We start from the raw sequence: 22,792 nt of genomic DNA, 5'->3' as shown, positions 1-22,792 counted from the left end.
AGGCAGGGCTCACACTGGATGGGATGCCAGCTCTCCCAGTAGGCAGTTAACCTACCAGTATGTGTTTGGACTGTGGGAGAAACCTAGATCAGCCAGAGGACACATTTCCTCAGCTAAATGTTAGAAAGTGCTCTGATTTAATCTTCAGGAAAGGGTGAGAAATGCTGCAACTCTTTACAGCAATAGGATTCTTGGGGATAGTCAACATAGATAAGACCTGTGTGAAAAAGAACCAGATCTTGCTTAGCTCGCTTGTTGGGTACTGTCACTGAAAACTCACAAAGATGCAACACACTCTTTGGCCATTCATGTACATTTTGAGAGGCCAGACTCCAGTAACTGCTGCTGTGTCGAAATACCTGGGGCTGTGGTCCCATATTACCAAGCTGAATGCATCTGTCTGTGTGGAACATGGCTTTGGAAAGGAAGTTTAAAAATAAACACATAAAATCAGAAGGAAAAGCTTGATGAGGACAGCAAATCCTCCAATGAAAGGTAATGGAAACTAAAAATACACACACCGTTATTAGGGAAAAGTGTCCATCCCAGAGACCAGTGGTTCCCAATCCTGGTCCTGGTCCACACAGCTGCTGGTGTTCACTCCAGCCCACCTTAGCTAGGTCATTGAAACCTCAATTGATCCAAGACGTTGCTTCGATTGAATATTTGCATTTTGTTTCTAGTCACAAGTTTAGGATTTTATTTCATTTACAAGCTACAACAGTTAAAGCTGTGTTTAAGAGCTGGGAGCAAACAGTCCAAACTAATGTTAGTATGATGAAGTCAGGGAAGGCTCTGATTGTGTAACTGAGGGCTCGGCTGTATCACAATCCAACAGGTGTGTGGGTCAGCAGGACCAGGATTGGGAACCACTGTCATAGATGGTAGTCTTAATTTGGCATTTTTCCTTTTGTTATACTCTTAAAACTAGACAAAATCAATTATGACACCAGATCCCAATGTCTTCCCTCACTAGTGTCATTTTGATCAAACACTTTGAGGACATTGTTCGGATAAAGAAAGAAAAAAGATTCAAGTGGCCTGTGAACACAGATGAGGACATGTACTGGGGCAGTAATTTTCTGGTTTATCACAACATCTCAGGAATTAATGCCTTACCCGTTATAGCCTCTGCTATCAAATTATAGATTGCTTTTTATTAGATGTCAAATATTTCTGAATAAATCACTAGTGGAACTGCATGATTAGGGTCTATTGCTACAAATTACTGCAACAAGATCAGTACCTCCACAACCTGAATACAATAATTTTAAACAATCCTGGATTGTACAACATTTTAACATGCTCTAATCCCTGGACCTTTCTTCTTTTTCTTTTCAGTTTTTAGCCAGTAAGATCTACACCTTTCTAATAGAAATCGACAGTTTAAAAGAAGAAGAGCCTGCCATAGATTTATCTAATGTATGAGAGCAAACGTCCAGATGTTTGATATATGTGGGCTGGGCAGATCATCATTTATCCAAGCAGTGTGACAGCTCTCCTATACTATTGTTCTGCATTCATCTGCTCATTCACATCCTGTACTACTGCCTCTCTAATGTGCCAGTTTAGAATGTGGGCATCCAGACTTCAATATTGGGCTACTTTGGTTACAGTTATCATTATTTTGCCTCATGATGAAATAAAAACATCTATAAAATTTTACAGGACAGTGGCTGTTGAGGTTAAAGAAATCTTGGCCAAGATTTCTCCTGCTGCTTTACCTAATAATATTTCTCACACTGCAGAATTTGTCCTGTAGGTTTACTGTGCTGCTTCCATTTGACTGCAGGGTCTTCAGTGGAGAAAGGGCATGAATGCGTTGCAGGGGGTTGATATGGTGCTGGCCAGTATAGACACAGATCACAATCAGTAGCTGAAAGGGAATGGACTGGGGTGTTAGAAGCTTTGTGTGTGTATGATTGTTTGTCTTCATTTCCTTTTTGATTTCAAAGAATTGAAGGTTGATCAGGTAGAATAGCTGCTGGCAGTGCCTAGTAAAAATGTAATTGAACAGCTGTGCATGTGATGTGATTTATTTTGAAGAAGAGGCATTTAAGACAGGAAGGAAAGCGAGGGGAAAGATTGGGGTGCTGGGGGCAGGCAAGAACAAGCAGAAGAAACTTGCTGGTTACACATGAAAATAAAAAGAATAACAATGATTATTCCCCAGGGAGCCCTGGTCCTATCACAATAACACAGACTAATTGCACAGTGTTAGGGTTTAGGATCAGACACGTCATAAATCCCTGTGGTGTAGTGTTATCAATATTGACTGTCTAATCAAAGGGAAAAGATGGAAGCACAGTGAGTACGATTAGCTTGAGCACTGAGTTTTTTTCCATAGACTTTTCCTCTGCTGTTTGCCACATGTTTTCCCCTTTCTCTATTTTTCTGAAAGTGAGACTCCTCTGTAAGTCTTGTAAGGGGCTGAAACCTGATGCCTCACTGACAACCCCAGAACCTTTTGTTGTGACTTTTATCTTTTCTTTGAAATACATACTGTATGAAGCCCCCGCAGTTCTGTTTCTAACACACAGGCCCTGTAGAATACCGGCATGCTTGAATGCTGATGCTTGTAGATTCTGTAATATCCTCTGTGACACTGTTAGTCTGAAGTACATAATGGGAAAATTCTCACCACTGCCCCTGAAAACTGCAAAGGATATCCTAAATTCTTGGTTTCATTTTCATTTTCCACCAAGGATCACACTAATATGAAATGCCACAGTATGTATGACATTTATGACATTGTTATGTGTATAAATGACCCATCAGAGTCTTAGATTTGGACAACCCATGGACACTTCCCCTGTCTGTATTAAAATTAAAAGCTTGTTAATTAATTTCAATATCACATAGAAGCCTAGGAGTGCTTTTAAGATCGTAATGCTTGTTGGGCTAATGTTAGGATAGGATCTTTCCTGCTTTCCTGCTTGGGCAGAATGGGTAAGCATCACAATCTTACTAAAACCATATAGAGTAGGTGCGTTGTAACTGTGTGCACTGCACATCTAGATCTCCTCACTGAGGTTAAAAGATAAAACACGGCTACCCAAATGAAAGGCATAAAAGGAGATCCTGTTGCGGCCGCAGTGAAGCTGGCACGTAACGTTACGAACCGAGACCACGCTGCAGTTTTCTTGTTCTCTGCCCTGGCTGGCAGCCCTCTTTTCCACTCGCATCATCCCATAAATTGGTGAGCGCCTTTCGGATTGCTTCGACAGGATCCACAAAAGGTTTTGGCTCACCCAAGGGCCTCTGCTCGTGGCTCAGTGATGTGAAAACTACTTATAATAATTGCAGTGTGGAGGACGCTTTCTTAGCGGCTCCTTTGCGTGCTTCGGGATCAAGCTTCTGCTTCAGTGCAGTCGGGGCTGGAGCAGGGATAATGGCCTGTATCGCCTGCCTCCTCACGACAAGGTACGGGCAGTTTTCCTGGGCTGCGTTTTCATCCCGCCATTCCTGAATGGCTGTTGAATTCATTTCAACAAGATAACTTCAAGGCATGGGCTGTTAGGGGGGAAAATACTATAATTGGGCTGCCCAGTCTCACGTGCTGTCTGCATTCGAAGTCCCCAGCAGCTTGACAGTCATTTCTTTCGTCTTTTCGCCTCTTCACTACAGCTGAGCCCGAGAGTGAGGAAAGACCGAGTCCTCTTATTATATTTCCAGTGCTGTTACCCCGCTTTGCAGCTTTATGATTGATCCTAGGGAGCGTGTGAAGCTCTATAGCCCTGGAAACCTAAGCAACCTCAGAGAATGAGGTTCCATCTTGCACCTTTCAACAATGCAATCAGGGCTAGAACTTCCCATGTGACCCTACTGTGTTTGAGAGTGCCTTCCCCTTTGTTTCATCCCATTTCTTGATTTTAAAAAGCATGGCAGAACGGTCAGAAAAAAAACAGCACCTTCTTGTGTGATTGTATTATCAGGTTTAAAAAATAAACATTCAAGCACTTCACAAAGAGGGTGACTTGAAAATGTCCACTTACCGAGGCAGAGCCCTTCTCCAGTCAACGCTCTCAGACTCTGACTGCGACTTGATTTTCCATTGTGTTTGAAATGGTTTGGTTCTGTGAGACCAGAAGAAATTATAGTCCCTACCTCACACGCCAATTTTCAATGAGTGCGACTCTCCAGGAGAACTGGCAGGCTTCAGAGAAGGGCCTCTGGGGTAAGGATCTTATTGTTTCCTGCCTGGGTTGATATTTTTAGCAATGCGGCAGTTTACAATTCCACCTTAATCCACAAAAACAAGTCACACCACAGTGGCCTTTCTAAATCTATTCGGGATTGGTATGGAAGATTGTTGGAAGTGGCTCCAAAAAGTGCTTGTGTGTGAGTCACTCTAATGAAAAAGGAGAAAAAACGTGAAAGCTTAGATAATGAGCAAGTGCTCTAGGACAAGGGTCATTTACCTTTTGTCTGTATATAACAATATACTACGTATTGTTATATTTATATCCTGCCTGGTATATTAATACTTATTCCAGTTTCCATGTGTGTCCAGGATATTCAACATTTCAAGCAAAAAAAGCTAATTTCTAAAGCTTTAACTATTTGTTCCTTTCCTGGCTTTGTACACAGCAAGAAATATGAAAGGGAGGTGGCATTTTAATCTGTGTAATACAGTATATAGCCCGCAGTATAAAGTGCTTGACTGCTTTGATTTATATCAAAACATCATTAGGTTAAAAAAAGAAGACCTTCTGTGAAGTTTTCTGGGCAAAAAGGAGCCCAGCTTTAATTGAAATTAAATTGGATCCTCTGTGCTTGTCATCTTAAATATTTTGTGAAAGGTAATGTAACTAAAATCATAAATCCCTTTTTCTTCCCCTGCGTGCGTAATCAACAGTGTGCTTGAGACACATTGTAGGACGTGCAATTTACAATTTCTGATAACTGCATAATTTAAAAAAAAAACGATCCACTCTGCAGCCTAACACCTTTTGCTGTTAATACTCTTAGATGGTGTTAAGTAAAATGGATTGTTAAAACACTCCATTAAGCATTGCGATGAAATATGGGTCAGACTGGTGGGAAAAATCTGCGTTCAGAAAAAGTTGTGAGAAAGCAGACGTTACTGCAGTTTGTTTATTCTTAACTATGTTTGATTTGTGGAAAGACAGGTTGCTCAGTGCTGTTCAAAACTGCTCGCAATGCTGGGTGTATTCCTCATTTTCACTGCGTCCATGGACTCTCATACTGTTTGAATATCTGTTTTCATAGCTTTATAATGTCCCAATTCAACAGAGATGTCTGACTGTTTAGAATCATTGACAAGCTAGACACCATCCTTTTAATTTTGGTCTCAAATGTCTGGTATAATGCCACCATCAGCCCTGTATATTTTCAGTGTATTTTCTCCACCGATCATCCACATATACTGTACATATACCTGTACAAAACCAATGTGCCTGATCCTTATTTGCCGACAAACTATCTAGCAATAGTACTCTAAATAGACTAAGGCAATGGATAAAAGTTCCTCTTAAACTGGAGCTATATTTATCCGCCTTCATCTATAACAAGCATCATTATTAACTGTCAAAAAGCAGTTCAGGAGTGAATGTTAGTCGAATGAATGGTGGGTTTTTTGTGGATGTGCTACTTTCAAGTATGGTTTTATGTTAAATGGGTGATAAAAAAACAGATATTTAAATTCAAATGTTGATTTCTTGAGCACTGGATAATTATTGTTAGGAGTGTGTGACCTATACCTCTGCCATAAACTGTAAAAATATCCAAAAAAGTTCTTTAAAATGCAGTAGTTTTTTCTCTCCGTATGGTACAGAATGTGACACACTGTGCTCAGTCAAGCAAGTGATTGAAATGCAGCATTTGCTGAAGAGAAAGAGAAACTAGTAAAAAGTGCTGCTCTGGACAAAATACAGGGCAGATTGCATTTTACTCAAGTTAAACTACTCTTCAAGTTTACATTAAGGCAGTCTATAAGTGGCCAAAAAGGCAGGAGCAAATATGAGTTACTCTTTAAATAATACATTAGGACAGATAGGAATTTGCTGGGAATGCAGAACTATACCAGATAAGTTGCCCATACTGTATGAGTCTGGAGTGATGGAACCAGTGTTTTTTTTATATAGCTGGAAAGGGTTTTACTTTCCAAATTGTGAAGAGAGGGACACTCATGGCACATAAAAAAAAACATGCAGAAGGTAATAATGCAGAGGCCCTCGAGAAATATCACCTTCCTTAATGTTCATTTTCTTTACACCAGAAATGGTGTCTTAAACCCCTGTGAGAAAAGGAAAAGTGGCACACCTGGGGCAGTGTATCATTAACAATGAGCTTTTTATAGGAGAGTCTCAAGAAATATGTACTGTACACAGCCAGAAGGCAAAAACAGTGCTCTTTTATTTGTATCTACTGCTAATAAACTTCAAACAAGACCCCAGCTCTCTCTGAGCTCAAACTCCAGTTCTTCTGTGCCCTTCCTATACATAACCAGGCAGCTACAGTAAGCTGCTTACTGGCATCACATAAGGAATACTTGTAAATTTTGCAGAACCAAAAAAAAGCTGGTCAGTCAATCTTTTATTTTGCTCATATCTCACTCTGGTACAGCGCATAACAGAGGCTAGTTAGCAGATGATGACAGCCAACCTGGAAATCTCCTCTTCCTAGTTCCTAGTATTTCTCATTCCATTGACTAAGGATGGTTGCTTATTCCCTGTTGCACTCCGGGGAATGGGACATTTCTTATAGGTCATTCTTGCCTATGTGTTTCAATGGATCCAAGCATTTTTTATGTTTTGTTTGAAAAATGTTTTTAATGTGTATGTGTACAGTATGTAGGCACATGATTGCTTTTTTTTTTAAGAAAGACTTAAAGGAGCTGAGATCTTTTAAAGATCTGAAGTGCTCTTGAAGGCCTTGTTTCTATTGGCCAACGATCTAAGGCATAGCATTTAACGTCTCAACCATATTGTAACCATTGTCATTCAGTTTATGAATCGTAGCCCTTGAGTTTTCTGCTACCTTTCTGTGATTAAAAGTAAATGTTTTTGCTGTGATGTATTTTTGTGCTCTTTATTGTGATGGGTCCACTATTTCTAAGCCCTACCTCCGCCACAACATTTTCCATTCAAGGCAACATAATTGAAAGTGTTCAAGGTATAAAAGCTGGGCAAAGATCAGAGGCCTTTAAAGGCCGTTACCCTAATCTGTGCCAGACAAACATGCAGGAAGCTGGGCTTTTGTGTTTATGAAAGGATGTGGACCACTGAACCACCACACGTAATAACATGGAAGCATTTTCCACGCGGTGGTATTATGATGGCTGTCGGGAAGATGGATGTAGCTTTCTTCCCACTGATGTTTAGTATGGAAAAATTCTCTATGATGTGTCATTTGTCAGTGTCTCTTTTGATATAAGAGCATGGGATGCGAGATAAGACCTTATCTGGGCTTTGTCTATAGGGAAGCTGCTGGCTGGCTTTGTTCGTCATGGGTTAGGCTTTAAAGTTGACCTGCAGTGATTCCAGCAGGTGGGAGAAGTCAGGAAAACAACTAAGAGCCAGAAAGGGAATATTTACAATCATCAGGGTAGAAAAAACACCTATTAAAAAGGACGTGTGAGTCAAATAAATGCAGTGCGCATTTTGTTGAGACGTTCAAAGTGCTGTGCTTTGGGCATTTGGGTTGTCTTGTTTCTTTTTGTGCTGGCAAAAGAAGAAATGTGTGGCTCTGAAAGGTTGGTTACTCTTTGATGTCCTATTTTGCCTGTTTTGAAGTGCATCCTTGGAAATATTTGTGCAGTAACTCAAGTACAGTACCATTAGACAGTTCTGTCGCATTATCTCAGTAGCTGTTGAATTGTTGAATTGAAAGCCAGAGAGACAATACCTACTGTACAACCTTCAACTGTGTTCCATGTGCAGCTACCTAGCGGAAGACAGTACTCTTCCGACATCATTACAGATGGTATGATGGAAAACCTTGGTCAACCAGCTGCAACAGCAGTATTCTAGTCGGATGGTAGTGTAGTGAGATTTGTGTCATCCTGCTTTTGGTCCTGGCAGAAATGAGATTTCCCCAGTCAGTGGACCAGTTTGAAAGTGTTGCATATTGGCCGATGGGGTGCACTCAACTGAAGAGTGCCTATAAAACTACCTATAAACAGCTACTTAGTGTCCCACCAATTTTTATATCAAATCATTTTCATGTGCAAGATAGAAGTGTATATGCTATTTGGCATATACTGTATGACAAAGGCACATTTTTGTGACATCTATAAAGATTACAGTTTGCTTGGTCTCCTATTTAAGTTTTCCATTCAGATAACATTGAAAGATTTTCCTTTGAGGCAGTGTCACTGTTCCTTATAACCTGATGTCACAGTAGCTCCTGGGAAACAATAAAAAGGAAGTGTGTCCTGAAGTTAAAGTTACTATATATAGATCACCCAATGACTGATAGCAGAGTATATGTCCAAGTGAAATTGTCACATCTCCTGTCTCTCAACCACAGAATCAGGAGACAATAACAGCAGTCAGTCTGGAGGCAAGCCTGTCTGTATCTCCTTTTTATTTATCATGCCTCCTTACAATTGAAAAACAAACCCACATTATTAGAACTTGTGTATATAGGACATGCAGATATTTTGCACAAGGGAAGAGGGGTTATTTAATCTTATGTACAATCTTATGCCTCAATAGCTCTACATTAACCTAGAAAATACACATTCTTCTGGAAGTTAATGGTTTTACTAGCAAGTTACTTAAGGTTTCATTTTTGTGTCTCAGTTCAGATGTGATTGGCCTTATTTTTGTGACTGTTTTTTTCATTTGATATACTTTTTAGGTATTTCCCTATAAAAATCCTGAGGGAAAACAGAACAAATATACATTTTAGAAGACATTTGCTGAGGTGGATAGAATGCTGCAGGAAAGGATTTATCAAAAAAAATTCTACTGGAAGACTCTGGCACTCATCCTGACTCTGTGTGTGAAAGTCCCATTCATGTAGCTATGACTAAGTGCTTCTTTTGTGGCATTGGTCATGGTTAATTGTATTGCAGGTTAACCACCATTGCACAGCTCACTGTCTCTTCCTAGAGGATTAACATAGACAAACTAATGACTCTTTTATGTAGGATTGTTCTGCTACTACCAGCACAGGCTGTTTCAAAATAGGTTGCTGGATCCAATTTTAAATGGCAGCCAGAGATTTTCTGGTCTCCAAAGGTGCACTGATCCTGTTTACAAAAGTGCGTTCTACCAGGAGACTGATATTTCAATCTCACTTCTCTTATTTTTCCCCGCCTGCTTCACAATCCAAGACTAATGTGTGCTTTGTGGGTGTCAGAGTTTTTCCCCTGCCCTTACAACATGGTGAGGACCTGGGATGATTTTGTCACGATTTATATGCTGGTTACGGAGCTCATGAAAGCTCCTTTTGAATGTTTCTGGAAGGAGCATTTCTGTCTTTAAGGAAAGAAAGGGCACACAATCTACGCATCTGTAATATGGACCTTATTTCCTTACTTAGTTTCCATATTTAATTTTAAAATAAGTGGACAATTAGTCCATGATGTGCCCAGAGGGGACCTGTATGTACTGTATAGGTATTTCTCAGAGGGAGTCTACTTATAGTAATATCAGTATGTAGAGTATATTACAGTTCATGTACTGTATTACTCCTTTCCTATCTTATTTGCTATCTTTGCTGTTCAGCTCAATCTTCATCCTTTCAGCCTGAAGCAGGAGGCAATCTCAATGCTGCACTCCTGGAGTCTGCAGCTGACTCCACTATTTGCATGCCATCATGTGTTTGTGACTGCCGTTTTCTCATTTTTAATTGACTTGCTGAAAACCAGTCAGAGTAACTTGCAAGTCAGGCATTTAGCCGTATTTATTTCTCCTCCATTCTTTATGGGGAAAAAGGGGACCTTAAGGTGAATGAGCTCAATAATGTGTCAGGAGACAGGGGGACTTGTCTTTGAGTCATCTACCAGTAAGAGCTGACCAGCGCCATCGGCTCACTGCCCATCTGCTTCTTTTCCAGGGTGAAGGCTAAGAAAGGGGTGAACCTGCTGCAGACCAAGGCCAAGAATGAGCAATGGTCCTTCAAATCGGAGGTTCTCACAGGTGCCAAGCACTCCATAGCCACCATTGAGGTTGTCAAAAGGAAGGGCGTTGCAGTGGGGTAAGTTATGTATTACATACAATATTGCTGGGCTGCTCACCATCTCTTGGTCATTTAAAAAAAAAAACAGTTGTGTTCCTGGGCAAACAGACTATGTTACTCACCCTTTTAACTCAGGAAAGGGAAAGATTGTGCCACCCCACCCAGGGTTCCCATTTTACGAGCACAAAACCTTACTAGTACACCTCAGACACAGTTGTTTTAACAAACGGACCAGCACCATACGCAATCTTTGCTGGCGATGTTAAACATCAAGGGTGAGCACTATTCATAGTTGTGTATCAGGGCAAAGAAGGTGTACGGTGTATACATTTCAGAAAGGAAGAGCAGCCTTCTTTTGAAAACCTTCTGCATATTGCCATGGAGACTAGTTGGCATGGCTGCTTGTTCTAAGGGATCTCTGGCGGCAGCAGAACCGTGCCTACGGTGGAGAATGAGAAATGACACTACAGGGAGGAAAGTCCTGTGTGAAGAAAGAACCCTCTGGTTTCATTGTGAGCAGCTGGAGCCCTTAGTCCATCCCAATTAAGGGATCCTTGTACAAAGAGACAGGTTTGAAACCTCAGAAAATACCTGCAGCCGCACAGAGCCATGTTACCTGCCTTAATGAAACACAGGAGCCAGTTCATTCCCCTTTTTCCGGTCTGCCCCATGTTCCAAAAGCAAATTGCAAAATTAACTTCTCATATGGTGACACTGCTTTTGAGCTGGGAGCCAGAGACTGCGAGGACCAGGGCCTGTTGACTTCTGAAGACTGAAATCCTCATTAATACTCAACAACTGGGGGGGAATCTTTTTCGTTTTTTAGGTTTTCTCAGTTTTCCTTTCACAGTGTGGGTTCGGCTGTCAGACTACACTAAAGCCTCCCCACTGTTAAATAAAGACTTGGAAAGATAAAAGAGACACAAGCCCTTCTGGAGATTGAGCAAGAACAGTGATGTTACCTGAATAAAACATGTCCATCTCGATCTCAGTCTCTTACTTTCTCTCTATGTATATTAGAACATAGCTGTGTCAAATCATCTGTACCAAACTTCATTTTATTTTTATCCTTGTATGTGAGCTGTAATCTAAAACTATTCACCTTTGTTTCTGAGGGTGTTTTCAGTTGAATGGCTAAGACTTATCAACTGTTATTCTACACTGCCATTGAATGGCAGAATTATTTGTTTTTAAGTTTTATCCAAGTATATTTTTATCTAGATAAGCCTGAGCATGGAAACTGTCACTTCAATTTGTGTTTCAGCAGTCCATATGCTGTTTTGGTATCCTACGCGTAAATCCTAAAACGCGTTGGCGTCTCAAGAAACTATTATTTTGGGTTCTGTAAGCACTTCTCCTTTCATCATATGAAGCTGTCTGGGTTTTCTTTAATAACGTACCACTTATGAAAGCTCTAGTTCTTAATATAAAATAGTTCTTATACTCAGCGCATGCTTTGTGACTGGATTGATTCCTCTTGTTTGACAGTGAAACAGCTGCTTTGAGCCAGGTATGAGAGGCATAAAAGCATAAAAGCTTTTTCTGAAAATTGTTGCCAACTTATTTTAATTACACTGGAAAATATTTATAATTTTTTGTGAAATGTTAGATCTTTAAAATTAAATGGTATTTGAATCAGCAAGATAATGCAAACTAGTTTATTTTTCCCCCAAAAAGATGCTGATTGTGAGAAACAGAATTCTCCTAAGATTCACAAAAACCTGGTTAAATAAGTGCATTGAAATTAAGGGCTTTCACACAGGTCTGGCTTATGCCTTCATTAAGTAGATAACACCCCAGCAATGTTAGGGTCACTTATAAAAATGGCAGACATGCCGGTCATCTGTATCTACGGCCAGCATGACTGCAAGAGAAGACTTTTAAAGAAGGACGATTCTTGGGGTGCATTCGGCAGGAGATTTAGTGCCAAAGAGCATGTATGGGATATTGGAGATTGACTAGTAGTTTTACTTTGGGGTTCCATTTATTTGTCCACAAGTTATACATGCAGTAAAGACCAAAACACGGATTCTATTGTGTTGAAAAAGAAACCCAAAGGACCCAATAGGACATAAAATGTCACATACTGTAGTACGTGTTTAAAACATGGCTCACTGGGGACACTGGTGTGTCTCCGTTGTGACCCTATTGATCTCAACATATGTATAAAGAATATCAGTGACAGACAGAGGTTACTCAATGGAAGCTGGAAATCAAATTAAGATTGCATCAGAGCTGGGGAAAAAAGTATACGTTTCGGCTATTAGGGCTAAAAGGAAAGAGGAAATTGCTACATTGATTCTCTTTCCTCTACTCATAGAACACAGCATGGCTGCCTGCCTCTAGACAGTCAATAAGCCTGCAGTGTATGAACTCCCTGCTAATCTAACTTTTGAAGCATTTGGTTAATGCAGTGTTACTCTTAGAGAACTTTCTCTGGATTCTGACCACATTCATACCATTTCTTTTTGAAAGCAAACATTTTAGCACATGATTCTTTTTTTTAGTATTGAAAAGCCTCTAGCATGTAAACAACATTTTATGAAATTAACTCAAGCTGTTTTCTTTCTCTCCTTTGCTAAGAGTCTTGTATTGTCTGGTTTTGATATACCATTAGAAAGCAATTCTCCCTCATTGAGTTTTCTGTTTCTATCTTGCCTAGAGCTTAAAACCCTTTCCCTTTGTGTATTACATCCTCTGTAATACCTGCATCATTGTCAGAAATTGACAGAAATCAAGCCAAATTGATTGAAATCAAGCCAAACTACAACCATCAAGGAAATAAGGCCCTCGTTTTAAGTACTATAGCGAGACAAAAACTTATTGTGATTACATTTTTTGTAACAGGAAAGAAGAAGAAAGTTTAACACATTCTCAACCAGTTAAAAAGGTTTATTTTAGATGGCAAAGCAATTTTACGTTTTAGGCATACAGAATAGCTGTATGAAGATGCTGATGTAAGCAGAGTGTTTGTTTCAAATATTAATTAGCTAGTTAAATAGACAGTTTGATCTGATTGATTTGTTGACTGATATAAACCACCAGTCAAATTTTCATTACTTCATTACAAAAACAGACCAGCTGAGGAAATCAAGGAGTCCTCTTTTCACTGAAGAACATTTATAATTAATTAGAAGGTTGAATGGAACAGACATGTACAGTAACTTCGCAGAGGTGGAAGCACTAATTGGCAGTGGACTGTCACCTGTTTCTACAATGCAGATCTTGAGAACTAAGCCAAACCGGAAAAGATATCAGCTAGAAGAAAGTTTTCTGGCCTCTTCTAGTTTAATCAGCAAAAGGAAGTGGCAATTCATGCTTCTTCCCTTTGCTGAGTAAACCTTTTTCGGTGGCTCAGTGTTGTAAGCTCTTCAATATAAATTCCACTGCAGGAATGAAACAACATAAACAAAAAATGTACCCTAACACAGAAAAATGGGGTTGACTTTCTTCGGATCCCCTGCAATTACACATTTTGTTTTTTACATTTTGCAGCTCTTCTCCTTCCATATGCTTTCTTTGACATGGTTTAAAAATGCATTAGACCTGAGACTGCCTTTGAGGCAATTAATTCTGTCAAATTCCAACATGAAGCAAGGCATAACAATAGTCGTGGGAATCCTTACTTATACCTGCTTAATATAATATTTCTTGCTACCAAGGTCAATTCTTTGAGCACACAATTGTAAAAAAAAATACAACATTGGCCCCTCATTCTTCAAATTCCATTTGTCAATGTTTGTTTTGATGTGTTATTGAAATACAAGTATTTTATAAGAGGTAGTACTTACACTGTACAATAAAACGGTATTCATAAAGCTTCGCTAGTGAATTCCATTTTTGTGAGAGCTACTGTATGCTGTGAACTTCCATTATATACAGGTCCCAACTAATGTTTTTCCATTAAGATCCACCAATTGTACATAGGAGTAGAGAGCTTTCTGATTCAGGTTCAAGCTTTCTTTCCAGAATCACGCTAAGTCATCCTGTGCTAAGCTAATATTTGTGCACAAATTCCAAAAGAAGGTGTGTGATAGTTTGGTTATTTGTAATGAGAGCTGACAAGAAAGTTCCTGGGTTATCCCTCTTCTTGTACAAACATATTTCTGCAAATGTGACAGGAGAGCTCCAGACCCACGGCCTATCTAGGCAGACACAAAATCCAATTTTGTGGGCTGAAGGCAGATTGACAGTATAGGAGGTAGCTAGGGATATTTTGTCATGTAAATACGACAGAGCCCTTGCAGGTTAATTTAAACAGCAGACCGTTTCCGTTCCTCTTTTAACGTGGCTCTCAGTGCTTCCCGGTAAAGTGCACGACTCCCTCTTTAGCTGATGTGTCCCCTCTCCCTTTTTAAATGCTAATTTCCAGCTGCTCCTTTACCCTTTGCTTTAACTCCATACCCCAGTGTCTGTCACTCCTACCTTCCTGTGCCTGCCTGACGTTACTTTGAATACCTGCTTATTCTTAAATTTGGTTTAGCAGTATTGTCACCAGAATTCTTTCCTTGTTTCAGTCTCTCCAAAGACTAACAAGAAACCCTGCTAAAAGAGTCTGTGCTCCATCAGCACGACTGAACCTTTTATGACAGGTTGCCCTCTTTCCTCTGGTATCAGTACTTTATTTTTTGTCTTGCGGTTAACTGGCACAATGGCTAGAATTGCTGCCTTGCGATGCTGGGGCCCCCAGTTCCAGCCCTCTGTTGCAACTTTCATGAACTTTGTATGTTCTCCCCGTGTTCGGGAGCATCGTGCATGTGGGTGCATCGGGTTCCTCCACTAGTCAAAAAAACATACAGTACAGATAGGTTCATTGGCTTCTGGGAAAGTTGGCCCTGGTGTGACTGTGTGTATGTTTGTGTCTGTGTGTGCCAGGACAGGTTCCAGCTCTCCTATGACCTGCTAGCTGTTAGAAAATGGATGGTTGAATATATGGTATTTATAGATAAATCTAAAATACATTTTGTAGAGTTACAATAGTTGTATCACTGAATGCATCTACTTTGAGAAGTCTGTGAACAGTGAGACTATTGGCAACATCTTTTAACAGTGTTTTTTCCAGTTTTTCAGCTCCATGCTTTAACTGTTTTTTATGCTTGCGTCTTTAATTGCAACTGCTTATTCCCCAGTATGCTGTGAATGCAGCACATTTTGAAGGCACTCCAATTAAGTGAACATTTATTAACTGATTGGACACAGCGGTCCAGCAAACCTCCCAGGTGCATTGTGCGTGGAATTGATTTTCGCCAGTCAACCACTAATTATAACAATATTAACTGTTTTAAAACACTTTCACATAGAAGACCGCCCAGAAATATATTGGACTTGATTAGAAACGATTTCTCAGTTAATAACTTTAGTGATTTTTCACTTGGAATAATTTTCTTCTTCTAGAAAAAAATCATTAGGACCCTGTAAGAAGCCCTTGTCGCCGAGTTCACCACAATGTTTTATAAGCGCACTTGAGATATATTATCCCTACTCACTGTTATCTACATACTGTGTCACTTAATGCAGGACTTGAGCTCACCTCATGCATTTAATTAATTAGATTAATTAGACGTTAGGTGCCTTTTCTTTTCCTGATGGTAATAAGAAACATGAGAGGGACATTTATGACTCTGTATCTTTGGCTGAGATTGCATAGTTTAGATGCTAGCAGGTTTTGAAACTTTTTTTTAATACATGTCAATTCAAATTTATTAATTTAATGTCTTACATGATCTATTCCAAGGAGCACAGCAAGACATTGAATATTTATTGAAATGTTAGATTTCCAAAGGACATTTAGTATTTTATTGGTTCGCTAGCACTTAGAGCTCTACCACACTGGACTGAAAAACCCCAATAACCAAACATTTTTGCATTGAGGAATGTGGCCTCCTGGAATTAGGTAACATGCTGTTTAATGTTTAATGTCCTGTCCTTACTGTGCAGAGGAAGTGCTTTCATAAGATGTGGGGTGTCGTGGTTAACTGCCCTCTTGTTGTGAGTGTTAAGATTACTTGTGCCATGTCATACCCCCTAGGATATTACCCCAGCAGTGCGGGTTGCTGTTTGTACAGCTGAGTGGACTTGAGAAAATGGGGTAGAGCACCTCACTCATGGCACATTTCTGCACATACAGTAGGTGACATTAATGTCAGTGGTTGGGTATTACCAGGTGGAAAAGTCAGGGCTTCCGGGATGTATTTGGTGCTGTTTGTTGGGTGGGAGGAGTGAAAAGCATTTAAGCAAATGGCAGTATCATGTGCAGAGGAGTCGTTTCATTGAGGGGAGGAAGTATGGTTCTGCAGGTTTTTTTTACATTCCAATGCTTTCTGGTTGCATCTGTCTGTTGTTGCACTTGCTTTTTACATCATGTCTCCCTGGATTATGTCCTGTGCTAACTAGCTATGCTTGTAGACAGGCTCAATTTAGGAATTATGTGGGGGAGAACCAGAATGGAGCATATAGTTCTTCACCAGCTGTCTTCAAGTTGTGGTGCACGAGAAATTGGATTCCCTGCAGGTTTCTTGGCATTCAAAGGAGTTTTTCAGCAACTGTTTTTCCTCTGATATATTATAAGTAAAAGTCAAATTGGAAAAACTCCCACTGCTTATCCCACTGAATATAAAGTACAGCAGCAATTAAAAAATGAACAAGAAGAATATGCATGCCCAATCAGATGGAAGGACTGTTGCAGTTGTACAAGTGATGTACTCGATTCCAGATATGGTTTATTTATTTAGAGGATTGTTGAGTTTGTCCAGATAATCAGTCTCTGTATTTGAGTGAACAATAAAAATACATTGCTGCTCTGGAACTGGTCCAGTAAAGAGCAGTAACTGACTTCCTGAGGCCTATATTCACAGGTTAAAAGAACTGATTTAAAAAAAAAACGGGAAATCTGAAGTATTCATAATCCTCAAAGGCATTGACAAAGAAAGCACAATCTAATTCTCCAAGATGAACGGTGTAGTATAATGTAGTGGTGGTGGGGATCCCCATTACCTGTAAAGCGCTTTGAGTGGAGTGTCCAGAAAAGCGCTATATAAGTGTAAGCAGTTATTATTATTATTATTATTATTATTATTATTATTATTATTATTATTATTAACAGTGAGGCATTAACCAGGGGGACTAGTGGAAACTAAGTGAAAGTTTAAACCTCATTGTAATTAATGTAAAATGCTTTTGTATATATTTATACAAAACAAGCTACCCAACCACAGTTGTAAAGCTGATACCCTGACTTATTTCAGGAGATGTCTAGAACAGATCAATCCGTCCAGCAGTTAAACTTGCTAGAGGAGCCGAACGGATTCTTCTTATGTTGTTATGTAAACAAAAAAGGCAGTAGATAGTGCAAACCGCCATGAGATCCCTTGGCACCCTGCAGTGTAAGCCAAAACAGAATAACTGTGGCACCCTGGGGGGGATAATTTTTTCAAAAATTTAAAATCAAAGGCTTGGCAGATCATAGCTTTAGCTGAGTGCTGGACTTTCATGAGCTGAAACATTCACTGGCAGTCTTTAATTCACCCTTGATTGCGGCAGACAGGCTCCCATTCACATCGGCTTTGTACTTTTAAATCAAAGTTCCCTTGAATAGAACAGGTCGGATCTCAAGAATGAATACCCAGTGAATTGATTATAAACCGGGGCCATGTTTATACACGGTGGAAAGAGGCAACTGTTATCTAGAAATCTGCCGACAAAACAAAATGGAAAATGGAAGGGGTGAGAAGGAAAAGTTATTCCGTAGTAATCACATGAAAAAAAGTTCTGTTCTAGAATGGGGGGGGATTCATTTATTCCTGTCAGAATTCAATCCATGATCTCAAACAGTGAGCCGTGAGGAAAGGCTTCAAGATAAATCCGATAACACAGGTTTTATCCTCGAGCTTTATTTACCTTGGATCACACTTCAGGCCTGACTGCTGGCAAAAGGTCTGTGTTCTTTACAAGACATATTAATCACACTGGAATGCTTGTGGGATTAATGATTGAGGTTAAGGTTGGATTTATTATTTTTATTACCTCAAGAATGAAGTATTTGTTTTTGTCGGGGGTAATATCGACACAAGTTGTTATACCGTTCATTGCTACATCCAAAAATTGAACTATATATTTTGTTTTTTTATTTTCATATTTTAGCTTGTTCTAATCAGTGATTTGATGTTAACAGATATAATCACACTCACAGTTTTCAATTAAGGAAAATGTCCACTGCACTTCCTGATTGTTTTTTGTTCTTCAGTTGGAGCACATTTAGAGTTCTTAGTCATTACGATGCCATCTGGTGATGCTATCCTGTCTTTTTGCAGGGACATAACCTCCAACATTGAGATCATGCAGCTGGACTTTGAGATGGAGAACTTCACCAGCCAATCGGTCACCCGGCGCATCAACTGGAACATCGACTACCAGGGCTCGAACCCACCCCCGGATTCAGAGAAGGTGGTCACAGAGCTGACGGTTGTCCAACGGGACATACAGGCCATCATCCCTCTGTCCATGGTAGGAAGCTTTGTGTCTCGCTTAACATGCATAGACAAAGGCTGAAACAGGAACCGCATGGTGGCACAATGGGTTGGGTTCCTGGGGTACTGTCTGTGTGGAGTTTGAACGTTCTTACCATGTTTTTTGGGTTTCTCCTGGTCCTCCAGTTCCCTCCCAGGGGTAGCTTAATTGGCTTCTAGGAAAATTGTTCCTCGTGTGAGTGTGTGCGTGTCTGTGGGTGCCCCGCAATGGACTGGTGTCCCGTCCGGGGTGTGTCTCACCTTGCGCCTGTCACTTGCGGGGATAGACTTTGCAGCCCTCTTCTGGAAATGAAAATGGATGGTGGTGGAAACAGAAAGAGTTTCAAAGCCAGTTCTCCCCTACACATGTTAGCATTTTCAGAAATGGATGTGTAATGTATATTTGTGTATAAAGTACTGTGTACTGCTTCATAATTAGAAGTATGTTTCTTAGCAGACACTCTTATCCAAGGTTATATACAGAGGTCTGTGAAAACATGTAATTAGAGAAATCATACAATCGCTTTTTACTGCATCTTAGAACTACAGTAATACCTCAGTTAATGAATTAGATTTGTTCATCACTTATGTACAGTATACACAACTACTCCCAGGTAACTCTGCTACCAGAAGAAGAAACAACTAAAGAGGCACTGAAACATATTCCAAGTCTTTTGAGGAGATGAATGCAGAAGGAAAATGTCATAAAATACTTAAACGTTAAATGTGTCAGTAAACTTGCTATATGAATTTTAAAATATGAAGGAACTTTAGATGAGATGTTTTTAAAATGATCCGGTATGCTCAGTACATTATCTCTTCTCTCTCCCACATTAGACTGTTGTGTGGATGATAAGGTAAAAAAAAAACATTAAACCCTAAAACATACAACACAATTTGATACAGGTTTGGACATGAAGAATCCACAAGCCCAGGGGCAGTATTTCCATATCTGGATACATCAGTCAAACTGCTCTCCTCTAGTGCTTTTAAACCCTTCTAAGTTCAGTGTCTCACCACCTCAGTAACTGGCTAATATTTATTTAATCACTCCTGTATGCCTCCCTCCAGTGAACAGGAATTAGGAGGCAGTAAACACAGCTTGAGGTAATTACAGACATTAGTCATGGAGTGAGCTCTGTGAGTACACATAGGGGGAGCACAGACGGTCCAGCAGGCTTTCCTTGATGCTCAAATGGCACTGAAGGGTCAGAGAAAAGTGAGTGGGAGCTTTAGATGGAAACGTTGAATCCTGTGGAACCTCGCGTGCGAACCTTTGGCGACTTCAGGCGATTATGATATAAGCCCCTTGCAATGGCGTGCATGCAGAACCCGGCACTTAAACATACTGGAACTGATTGCACAAGCATCTCCGTTCCATCCTTGAATGTCGGAGGTGTATTGAGATAAAAGACTGAATCATGCATGGCAAAGTTGAGAGTAGTATAACTGGAGGAATACAAATCCATTGTTAGCTTGCTAGCCCAAGTGCAGGAAGAGCAATAGAGCCCTACCGCAGCACTGAGAAACTTTCATGAACACATTCGCTGCCAGCTCTAAAATCCCATAGGCGTGACTCGGGGGCAATTGGGTTGCATGTGGATTTACAGTGAGCAGAAGCTTCCGAGGGACAAAGCTGAAACAGTCCAGGCCACCGCTTCAGACTGTCAGGCTCACCCAGTCCTCTGGCAGCAACAGTCTGATGGCAATTAACAGCTGGCATCCCTGGGGTCACAGGTCATCTCACGAGGCAGCTTATTAATGAATGCATGTCTGGGGAAGGCTGACTTAGCTGCTGCACTCCCAAAGCACTAACAAGTCATAAATAAAACATTGCTGTGCCCAGCATGCCCCACTAAAGGTTTATGGCATGCATTCAGTACACAGCCTCCCTGCATCTGGCAGGGCACTTAGTCCTGCAAAATTGATGTTATTGGAAAGGGGTTTCCAGGGGATGGAGAGCCAGTCATGCCAGTCCAGTCCTAAGACAAGCTAGACTGAGCTTATCTAGATCTACAGAAAGAAAATAGCTTTGAAATATTTTTTTCTTGTGACAGGTGTAAATATTTTTATCAAAGTGATGTGAAGTATGGAGCAGCATCGTGGTGCAGACATTAGACTTGGGGTGCCCTCTGCTTGGGTTGTGCATGTTCTACCTGGGTTTCCTCCAGGTGCTCTGATTTCCTCCTACAGTCCAAAGACACACTGGAAGGTTAATTCGCTTCTGAGAAAATTGGCCCTGGTGTGAGTTTGTGTATCTGTGTGCCCTGAGATGGACTAGTGTCCTGTCCAGTACCCTGCCTTGTGCCCCTTGCTAGCCAGGATAGGCTCCTCCTCGATGCTGAATTGAAAGAAGTGATTAGAAGATTGGTGGATGGATTTCCAGTGAGCTGAAGCTTAAAAGGCTGAAATTCTTTGATGCAAAACACATATTTAAGATCTAATCAATAGGTGTTGCCTTGATAAAAGATCACTGTGGTGAAACCTGCTGATATAACAATCTTGTTTTGTGACACGGAGTACAGGAGTGCAGATACACCTGCAGACCAGTCAGAACAAGGCAACTTAGTGTAAATGGTTCTGACAATCCACTCTACAGGAGCAGAATCACCTTGCAGATTTCTCCAGTAAAAGCTAAGTGGGGTGTGCACTTTGCAGGATTTGCTAAAGATGTGTTCAAAAGATTTTTTTTTTCAGGCAGCGGAAAGGTCAATTGACAGCCCCAAGAGCCTCGTTGTACCACAGGCGCACTGGGGGCACGTTCAGGCACGTGGCCTTTGATCGAGCCAACCTTGTTCCTTACGAGCAGGTTGACTGCAGCCTGCGAGGCTCACAGCTGCCGGCCCACAAGTCTGGGACGGCAGGTGGCAGTGGGAATAGAGAGTAATGCGAGCGTGAGTAATTCACCTTCCCAGGGGAGTCCCCAGCCATCGCTTTAAAAGTGAATAGATGGAGCTGAAAGGAAGAGAGAGAAAATCGCCACCACACATTTAGTTTGAGTGCCTCTTAAAGTGCACTGACAAGACGGGACTAGGAAAACCTGACGTTCTTTTTCACTGACGTAACTGCCATCAAAATGAAGCAACTTATTCTAAAACATCGCTTGTGTTTTATCCCCTGTGCTCCTCTCACTGGGGTTGTTGTTCAACGCGTGTTTGCAGGTGTCACAAGCAAAGCTCTGCTCTGCCTCTGCCAGGACTCAGTCGCTGTTGCTAGCAGGCTCTCGGCACAGCGCCGCCCCATAGACAGCGGCGATCTCCGTTCCACTAAACGCCCAGGTCTACCACTGCAGAGTCCTACACTGTCTACATTTAAGCGTGTTGACATCACTCCTCCAGTCGTGACCTGCTCAAGTGCCCTCAGCCCTGTTCGCAAGGTGGTTCTAATTTACTTTGTGGTATCTCAGGTGAAGCACTTTACTCCTCACTGGACAAAACACGACTAGCCCACAGGTTGATGACATCAGACCAGATCACACTGACTCTCTCTACAGCACATTTCACTGCTCCTGATCAGCACGGCCTGATCAATGATCTAAGAACTGTGATTAAAGCAGACCTGTGGCATTTTTACATGCTGGCTTTCTTTCATACTTCTGAGTAAATTCCCTTGACTTTCTCTTGAGATATGAGAAAAAGTGAATGAGGAAAATTAAAATGCCATGAACCAGCCCCCAGCAGTGGAATAAGGAGTAATTACTAATCATGTATTTCTAGTCTCCAGCATCTTTATATCTTGTTTATAGATGGTTTAATAGCAAGTGGTTATGCTCTTGCTTTAACATAAGTAGTCTTTGGCAATATAACATTTTCAGTCTGGTGAGAGAAAAAAAACACATAATTCCTTCATCGGCAGGGAAGTTCAATATATTTCTTTTCCAGCAGGCTGAAAAGGATACAGTGTTTATTTAATTTTTCTGTGCTCCAGGGCTACCACTGTTACCACTGATGTGCTAAATTGATATAATGCCACCTTACAAATGCGGAACTAGTGTCTGTCTTAATTGGGTGCATCAGTCACAGCTCTGTCATAATTAAGAGTGTAAATCTCCCACCTTCCTTGGAGGCCTGTTTTTCTCTCCACTGTAACCTGTATCTGTTAGCGGGAGACCACAAAATGGAAAGATGCTTCGGATT

The 22,792-nt window shown here is 40.7% G+C and overlaps 1 protein-coding gene across 2 annotated transcripts in view; it reads left to right on the top strand.

Annotated features, from left to right (window-relative positions):
* Window positions 1-22,792, top strand: part of tmem132e (transmembrane protein 132E) — a 229,873-nt gene that overhangs the window by 184,820 nt on the left and 22,261 nt on the right. For both annotated transcript variants that reach the window (XM_069184282.1, XM_015367846.2), the window contains 2 exons: window positions 10,030-10,170; window positions 18,462-18,654. In XM_069184282.1, coding sequence (XP_069040383.1) covers window positions 10,030-10,170; window positions 18,462-18,654 — 334 coding nt within the window. The remainder of the gene's footprint in view (window positions 1-10,029; window positions 10,171-18,461; window positions 18,655-22,792) is intronic.

This window comes from Lepisosteus oculatus, chromosome 26, assembly GCF_040954835.1.
Source record: "Lepisosteus oculatus isolate fLepOcu1 chromosome 26, fLepOcu1.hap2, whole genome shotgun sequence".
NCBI lineage: Eukaryota > Metazoa > Chordata > Actinopteri > Semionotiformes > Lepisosteidae > Lepisosteus > Lepisosteus oculatus.
The sequence above is the reverse complement of the archived record's forward strand: the minus strand, read 5'-3'. Positions and strand labels throughout refer to the sequence as shown.